The sequence below is a fragment of the Phaethon lepturus genome, unplaced genomic scaffold, assembly GCF_000687285.1.
Source record: "Phaethon lepturus isolate BGI_N335 unplaced genomic scaffold, ASM68728v1 scaffold11869, whole genome shotgun sequence".
Lineage (NCBI taxonomy): Eukaryota > Metazoa > Chordata > Aves > Phaethontiformes > Phaethontidae > Phaethon > Phaethon lepturus.
Window position 1 is genome coordinate 1 of NW_010562790.1, and position 9490 is coordinate 9490.

General features: G+C 38.9%; 1 protein-coding gene across 1 annotated transcript; it reads right to left on the bottom strand.

The window, feature by feature from the left end:
- Positions 1 to 2646: 2646 nt before the first annotated feature.
- Positions 2647 to 7445, bottom strand: FAM118A (family with sequence similarity 118, member A; the record flags this gene model as incomplete). The annotated part of the gene is made up of 5 exons (XM_010294399.1): positions 7399 to 7445; positions 5927 to 6179; positions 4428 to 4649; positions 3687 to 3815; positions 2647 to 2932 (listed from the first exon to the last, which is right to left on the bottom strand). Coding segments are annotated over exons 1-5 (937 nt in total), but the record flags the coding sequence as incomplete, so codon positions are not given.
- Positions 7446 to 9490: the final 2045 nt, after the last annotated feature.

Below are 9490 nucleotides of genomic sequence, written 5' to 3' on the forward strand. Positions count from 1 at the left end.
CCCCCAGCCTGTGTTGATACAAGGGATTGCCCTGGCCCAGGTGCAGAAACCCTGCACTTGGCCTTGTTGAACCTCATGAGGTTCACATGGGCCCATTCTTTGAGCTTGTCCAGGTCCCTCTGGATGGCATCCCATCCCTCAGGTGTGTCAACCGCACTACTCAGCTTGGTGTCACCTGCAAATTTGCTGAGGGTGCACTCGATCCCACTGTCCATGTCCCCGTCAGACATTAAGTAACACTGGTCCCAATATCGACCCCTGGGGAACACCGCTCATCACTCATCTCCACTTTGACATCAAGCCTTTGACTGCAACTCTTTTGAGTGCAACCATCCAGCCAACTCCTTATCCACCAAGTGGTCCACCTGTCACATCCACATGTCTCCATTTTAGAGACAAGGATGTCATGCAGGACAGTGTCAAACACTTTGCACAAGGCCAGGTAGATGACAGCAGTCGCTCTTCCTTTATCCGTCAATGCTATGACCCTGTCATAGGCGGCCGCCAAATTTGTCATGCACAATTCGCCTTTCATGAAGCCATGCTGGCTATCGCACCAATCACCTGTTTCCCATGTGCCTCAGCATAGCTTCCAGGAGGATGTGGTCCATGATCTTGCTGGGCACAAAGGTGAGGCTGACCAGCCTGTAGTTCGCCAAGTCTTCCTTTTTTTCCTTTTTAAAAATAGGGGTTACGTTTTCCCTTTTCCTGTCACTGGGAACTTCCCCAGTCTGCCATGACTTCAAATATGATGGACAGTGGCTTAGCAATTTCATCTGCTTCATCTGTAGATTGAGAATTCTACCAAGGCATTATTGCTGCAGCCCAGCTACCTCCAATAGTGAGCAACAGATGCAGCAGTGCCTCTCCTCTGGTCAGGTTCTCCATCACCTCTACTAGGAAGTTGTCCTCAACACACACCAGTAGTTTCCTGGACTGCCTGCAGTTCATTGTGCTGCTTTTCCAGCAGATGTCCAGATAGCTGAAGTCCCCATCAGGATCAGGGCTTGCATTTCTCATTTCTTTCATACAACCCTTTTAACAAACTCCTTCTGCTATTTTTTTTTTTTAAAGAAAGTTTGTAAATAAGCATGAAAAAAAAGAAACCTGGCAGTTTGGTAATGTAAAGAGTAGTTACACACATTTGAAAACAGTTTTCTTTGGGATCTTGACTTGTAAACAAGATCAACAAGATTTTGAAATGCAAGTAGGGTCCCTCTTCTTGCAAGTATTACGCCAATCAGTAATTCCACTGAACAAAAAGGGGAGCATTACGGTCTGATTTTGCAGTCATTTCTGTTTAGGGCTTAACATAAATGTATCTCCCACCCTGTTTTGATATCAATGGCTGCTCTGCAATAAATTGGATACTCCAGACTCAACAGGCTGTAAACACTGTTCAGACTGTGAAAAGTATGTCCATCACATCCATTGACAGCAGCACGTCAAAGAACAAACTAGGCTGAGGCTAGTTCAGTATCTGAAATTGCACCCCCCAACTTACTTTTAGGTGTCTACACTGCAGACAAACTTCCTGATACCTAGATGCTAAATATTTTTTCTAGCCCTCATGGAAATAAAAATCTAATCCAGTCTAAATGTAATATTCATCCATTTACAAAAACAGTTGCATAATTTGGGTGTATACCTGCAATGTTCTTTTAGGGAGGGCAACAGGAAGGTTCCTGCTATGCACCACTTGTGAATAATTTTAGGCAAAACAGTTTCACTGATGTGATAAATAAAAGAGCTGTGAAACAGCATTCTTCCCAAGGTCATTTACTCTAGTTTTTTTCCTCAATTCTCTGGATAAGCCATAGTAGAACTGTCCTTGTTTGGAAAACATTAAAGAAATGTCTTTCCTTCAACATACAGTTGTTCGTTTTCCCTGGTTTTGTATCGAAGTCTCTTCACTGTTACAGATAAGGAGTTTTGTAAGTTGAGAAACAACAAGATGAAAGGGAGCAGGGAAAGGGACAGTAAGTGAATGGACCTAGTTAGTAAAATTTAGCTCCCTGTTGAAGCAGGACTGTTACCTTCAGCAAAGGTATCAAGTTATTTCCCACTTTAGCATTAAATGCCCTCTATGGAATGGCATTCACTGTCACAAATGCATATTATTCCACAGCCTCTTCTATTTTATTGTCACAAAACATTATCTTCACGCTCAGGTTCTCTCCCCACTAGTCCCGTCTTAAGCCAAACACTGGGTGTACCTATTTAATTTGCCATTCTAGGCTTAAGCAGATACTGTGACTCAACCACCTTATCCCACCAGTTAATTCCTTCAATTCTTTTAATCTCTTCTACTGATGTTTCATATTTCATATAGCATAATACTCAATATACTGGAGTATTTTTTTGGCATGAACTACAGGAAGTAAACTTCTTAACCAAATGCTAACAAAAAGACAAATTCAGGATTAAAGATTACATTTGCAAGAGTCCACAGACCTTACAAAAAGAGATTTGGTTACAATTTTGTCACGTGTTTCAACTCTGCATGCCATTCATAAGCAAAGATGCTAGACAGGCCTACTGCTGGCTACTCACGAGGTCAACACCTCAGACCAACCGCTGATTGTTCAGACATGGCATCCTGCTATGCACCTGCTCAAAATTTTCTTACTAAAGAGGATACATTACCTGGACTCCTCTGCTTGCAGATTTGAGCAGTCAGATCTTGTACGTAATCTGGGAATTGTTTAAAGCAGTCCCCGTAGGACACTACTTTTATTCCATGCAGCAGCATATCTGCCTGGAGCTTAAAAAAGTGGTCTTCATTTTCTTTAAGCACCAACATATAATGTTCCAAATCCATTTTATTCTTTACAGTATAAAGAAAAAGAGCTTGGAATATCTGATCACGCAGAGTCTCTCCACAACCCAAAAACAAAAAAGACTTGGTTCTATACAAATTTTGAAGAACTTCCTGTTCAGAAATGTAAACACACAAGAGCTACATTTACTTCAGTAGTCAAAAGGCCAAGGTAAGAACTTCTAAAATATGTCAGATTTAAAATAAGAAGCAGGGCAGACATCACCACTGAACTAAATTCAGCATATGTTTTAGGATCAAGGCAAACTGACATTTCATAAGCAGTGTTTCTACAAAAAAATTGTATTCAAAAATCAAAGTTACCATACAAAATTAAGTACACATGTAAGTATTTCCAGTAAGGGAATTTTAAATTGAAGGAATTATGATAACAGAATATTAGGCTCCCATTAGGTCAATCTGTAAATAAGGAAAATTAATATTCTGGACCAAGTGTTTGACTTCATAAAATACCTAAGATATGACATTAAGTCCAGGATCCAGAGCTGGTAACAGCTTAAGCCCCTAAAAAAATTAATCCAAGCAATCAGATAGTGATGAATCCTTGTTCTGCTCTCTAGTACTTTGGGGCTAACATTCCTTAATGAGATAAATACAAAGAACTCTGACATACAGCTATGACATACAGCTAAGGGTTTTGATTGCGATTTACAAACAAGCAGTATACAAAAAGCATACATTGCCCTAGCAACATAGCTGACACTCTGAATAATACTGCCATTTTTCTGGGCCCAAATTATTTAATCTATGTGATCTGACAGAACCCTAGCCTTTGGTAATCTGTATGTAGTGATTACAATAAAATAGTTTGGCAAAACATAGTAAAAATTTTAAATATCACACAAACCATGACTTCAGGATCTTGAGTAACATCTTTATATCCCGAAGGATCTAGCACCATTCCACAGGGATCTGTATATAAGCCGTGAATATGAAGAACTCCGTATTTTATATGCCCTCTTGCCCACTGAAGAACCTAAAGCAAATCATGCAAGTTACATTCTTTTGTTATACTATAACATACTACAATAACCGAGATTCTGCAAAAATATACAGCTGTCCTAACTTATAAAACCACATAAGTAGAAATAACTCCTTTTGCGCTTTTCTGCAGCCAGAGATAATTTTGATTTCTAATTACACAGCTTACTTTAAATTTATAAAGAGGTGATTGCTGATACTGAAGATCATCTCCAGCTTTTTGGTCTACACAAGCATTCAACCAAGAAGCAAGTTCCAGCAACGCTGACAGAAAAGCTGTGAACAGCAAATTAACTACCAGCTCGGTGAAATCATATTTGTGATTATAACAATTACTTCACGTAAGTTAAATAAATTTTGGGTTTTTTTCCCCAGGGAGTGGGAGGGAATTGGTTAATAAATGTGTCACTGAAATTCTCTTTGGTTACCAGAATAAAACACCACATAAAATAAACATCTGTGCATCTGCTGTTAGCTTATAGACATGCTTTACCAATTAAGAAATTTTAGCCTTGACACTCTTTAAACAGGAAGACATCTTTCAATGAAGCTTACGAGCTGCCTTCTCTTATAACAAAGCCTAAAGCTTTTACTGCTCTCATCATACCTTATCCTTATCTTTCAAGTCTAAAGATTCCATAGGTTTACCCTGTTGCTGACCAAATATTTCAAGTAAATTATCATAGTTTGTAGTCAGAACCATTGTGCCTCTCTCCATGAGTCTCAGGATTGACTGCAGAACAACAGGATTCTGAATGTGCTGTTCTAAATTATCAAACACCTCCATCAAGCAATCCTGGAAGAAGTTGGGCTTTGTATCCCCAGTACGCTGAAGAAAGAAAAAGAGAAACACTTCATAAGGACCATGTGCACCATTGTAACTGCCTCCAACAGAAACCCCGCATCATTTGTCTACTTAATACCAAAGCATTTCTTTAAAAGAGGGCTTACATAGTATACAAAGTGCGAAGGTCTGAATGCACAAAACCATCAAAAACAATCTCAAATTATGCAGATGCTCTTGCCTCCACTTAACATAGCTCAAAGTCTGGTTTTCTCAAGGAAGCTTGTAATGCAGGTACAATAAAACAAAACTATTTTGCTACAGTTAAATCCTCACTTGTCAGTTCTAAACAAACATGAAGGTACACTTTTCTAAAAGCATAGGCTGCATTTGCCCAGAGTATCTGCCAAGACTGACAGGAACACGAAACAATTCTATAAATAAAAACAGTCTTCCTATTCAATAAATTGTATTACATAGAACAAATGTCTGTTTAGAAGCCCAATACAGTTACCAGCCTAACTACACGGAAACCTCACCTTTCTCAGTATGCTTTCACTGCTTTGAAAAATTAGTTAGTGTACTAAAATTATCATTCCCTGGATTGAGAGTCTGGGCTATACTATTAAAAGGGTTGGTGTTTTGGGGTTTTTTTTGCTTCCTGGTTGAGAAAAATGTATTAATCATTAAATCTGCTACAAAGCCTAACCACACATGCAGACTCCTCCCAAAAAAGAAAGAGGTTATTACTACACTTTGCCTGTAGAGAAGCTCGCCACGTGGTGCAAAACACTCAACATATCCTACAACTTAACAGTATGTATGTCACCCTAATCATTTTAACTGGAAGACCTGGCAAACCTATTAACACAGTCTGAAAATCTCTGGAACCTAAGATGAAGGGCTGAGACACTGGGCATGTACGGACTGTCTTCAGTGAAATGTGAGTGGCGGCGGTGATTAAGTCTATGTGATCTAAAGCTATCAGTAGGGTGAAGGTCTGCCGGTATTTTCAGGGTCTCTCTAGTTGTAGCCAGCAGAACTATAAATTCCTCTTTCAGTTCCAAGAAACGTTATAATGAATATTTAAGAGTCAGGACTCTTACTTGCATTAATTATGACAAAAGTTTACTTCTTACACTAAAATCCAAGGATTTTTTTAGCCTCTGCAAAACGTACAGTGTGCTATATGATTACCATCAACATCTCAATTTTCACCAGAAAAATTTCAAGTTTTAGAAAGCTAAAACGAATTTTTGTTGATAACAAAATAAGAGTATAGAATAGTTTTAGAAATCAATGTAAGTTTTAAGCATACTCACTGGTGACATCTTCCTGATGAGATCATGTGCAACCACAAGCAGGTCTCTGTCTTTGATTACTTTTTTACGAAATTCAGCAACATCTCCCGGATGAAGCACCTCCAGCTGTTCAGCTGCTTCAATTACAGCCTCAATGCAGCTTCTCCAGGAGCACAGTGCTGGGATTCCTGGTGCTACTGCAGCACTTACCCCCGTTCCAATTACAAGAAGAAGGTCCCGAGGCTGTTTTCTTATTAGGCTTTTTAAGAATTTTCTTTAAAACAGAAAACAAATATCTTCATTTTTTTATGGTGCGTTTTCTAACTCGTCTGAAGATCTCATGACTGACTCAAGAAGTCTGTATGAACTATAAACGCTTGTGCAAAATACTAACCAACCAAAAGGAACCGAGTTCTCCATTTCTACGCAGAAGAACGGTATTGGCAGCAGTTCACAGCCTTCCCCAAACCGACAATGTACTTTTAAGTCTTTTTGTCACCTTAGACAAGTAAGTGTACATAATTAATTTAAGCCCAAAAATGGCAACAACTTCAAATCACTGATGTCTTTGAAATCCAAATAGACAATTACCAATTTTCAGTCCACTGGGCTAGCCAAACACCATTTCAAATGAAGTTTTGAAAAATGTAGTCAAAGGACTGTCCAGTGATTTACTTAATACATGTCTGATAGAAAGGAAGTAGAACTATTTCAAAGGGAAAAGTCACAATATTTCAAAGAAACACATTTTTGTTTTTCTGGAAAAAAGTATCTTTTAATTCTCATTTATTCTCACTTTAGGAAACATCAACGTAAGAACAGTCATGCTTGTTCAGATGAGGGGTTCATCTAGCCCACTATTCAGATGTTACTAACCACAGATTACTCTCAAAGGCATATTTGAGTTCTACGTCAGTGTTCACTGCGCAAGCCAGCACAAGACACCGTCGAGAAACTCTGGCTTTCATGGTGAAACAAGGATCTTTGCAAAAGAAGTGAAAACGCATTTAAACCATAGTGAAGTCACAAGGATTTCTGTAAGACAGAACCTTAGAATTCTGTTGACTTTCAAAACTACCTTTAAAGATTTTTAATTCCTGCTAACCTTGCAATACAGCTGTTTAACACCTCTTAATTCACAACCATCTGAAACTATCTAGCCAAGACTGAAATGGCCTCAGGCAAAGCAATTAATAGACATATAGATAAGGTCGCTAGCTAATGCCTGCAAAGAATATGTTGCTGATAATCCTCATGCCTTCCTGCTACATTCAGCACAAATTGTTTTCTCTCAGCAAGTATATTATTTATTCCCCATGAACAGCTTAACTAAGTATGAGTCACTCGGTCAGTGGAGAAACTAGTTTCTGGGATAATTTCAAGTTTTCAAGCATGATGTTGTTCTTGTATCCAATTTTCAGCAATGTATTTCCACCATGTTTTCAGATTTTCTTTACAGGACAGTTTTGTATAACCTTTGCAACACAAGTTACCTGGATTTCTGCTCACTTCTAATTGTTGATTGTTCTGATGAATCCATCTCTGAGCCCTAAGTAAAACAAAAAGTAAAATAATCCTCAATGCTTCTACCTTAAAAAGGGCGAAAATTAAAACCAGATGTGTTACTGTTAACATTTTCTATTTATTCTTATCAAGTATTTTAAAATCAAGACTCTGTATGTCACATCCCAGTTAAGCAACGCACTGACAGAAACAAAGCTGACATAGTATGGGTGTGTGAACCTACCACAGCTCCGTTTAGACTCAGTCGATTGACTTTGTGAACCTAACAGAGATAGGGCTTCTCATGCAGCTGAAAAATACCTGTGTCTAAATTCAAGATAAAATTTACCACACCCACTAAAATGTTATTTGATTTCAAGTAAATGAATGCATTTCTTGAATTTATTTTTTTCACAATAATCAGTTGATTCAACCAACTTTGTTGAAACCAGATTTCTGCAACACATAATAATCATCAGAGGCCCTCTGCTAGCCACCTGGCTCCTCTACCAGGCCATTTAACATGAAAGATTTTTTCCTCAACAAGTATTTTAAATAAAAACTTATTTCTGTAGCATCTATATTGTTTCATGTCTAAAGCATAAGAAGGACTGCATCTGGCAAGAGAATTTGGCTACAATATCATCACTTAGAAATCCCCAAGCTTCATTACATTAATTCTTGGTTTTGTTTTTATAAGGATGTATTTTTTGTTTGGCTTTGAAATGCGCCTTAGTTAGTGGTTGGGGAGATTGCAGGCTGCAGACCCCAATCCCTCAAATAAGCATTCTGCCAGACCCTATGGCTCAGAAGGCTACTTGCCAGCTCTCAGGTTCACATGCTGGAAGCCAATTTGGAAGCCAGAGGCACAAGTTTGGAGATCATCTGACAAAAGAAAAAAAAAAACCCAAACACCCAAAAAACCCCCCAAACCTCGACCCTATAATAGAGGGACATCAGAATTTCAGAGGAAAACACACAGATCTCTTCTGCAAATGCACCCAGGATATCTTTTCAAGTAGAAAACTCTTTCCTTTTTGTAATATTTATTTTCTCCATGCTCCAGTCCTTCACTGACAGCATCCTACAAAGATGCTAGACTATCATCTGAAGAACGTTAGCACATTCAGAATGCAGAACAGTAACTTACGTAGAACAAAACACTTCAAAATCTAGAGAACAAGATTCCTTAATATATGGAATAGTTACGAGTTCACAATGCAAAAACAACACATGAAGGAAGCACAAATTATTTATTCTGAAAACAATTCTATCATTTTATAACCCCATCCAGTGAAGTATTTGGGAAAATAAGCCCCAAGAAAGCTTCAATAATTACATTGGCAACTTACCAAAATTAATAAAATAACCATCTCACCACAGGATGGTGTTGGTACCAATATTTTAGACCTCACTGTTTCCTTTTATACCTTCTGCTTCCTGGAAGCAGCAGCTGTGCAAGTGGCAGCAATTATCACCAACTCATAACAGCTAAATGGCTGCAAATGATAAAGTTCAGATTTATCCATACCTTTGAGTACTGAGTTATGTCTAGTAAGAGAGTATTCAAGACCGGTCACAATTATAAAGACCTCTTCACTAAGCATACCTAGAAAAACAGAAGACCTGGGCACCAGCATTCAAGTCTGGTTTACTTTTTAAAAGACACATTGGACTAACCAAAGGCGTGCGCAGTTGCTTTTCAACAACCTTTCCTCATGGTAGCCTGGAAACCGCACCCCACTATCATCCAGATAAGCCTGAGAAACGCCTGAGAAACGCTGAATGGGAGCTGGGTCTTTACTCCAAACACAAGGAGGGTTCATCCGAACAAATGCTGATTTCGTATTTTCTTCCTGTGCAAGAAAATAAGTTTTATTTAAAGACCTATCCATGAAATAAGAGCTCTGCTCACTGACCGAAACTTCCAGTCAACGGTTTGATTGAACCCAACGATTTCTCCAGGCAGCTTCACAGATGAAAACAGCCTAAAACGTTCACCCCAGGGAACTGACTCCTTCCCCCACCCACCCCGCGTGCCCGCCGACCCTCTGGAATGCAAACCCCAGCGCACCAGCCTGG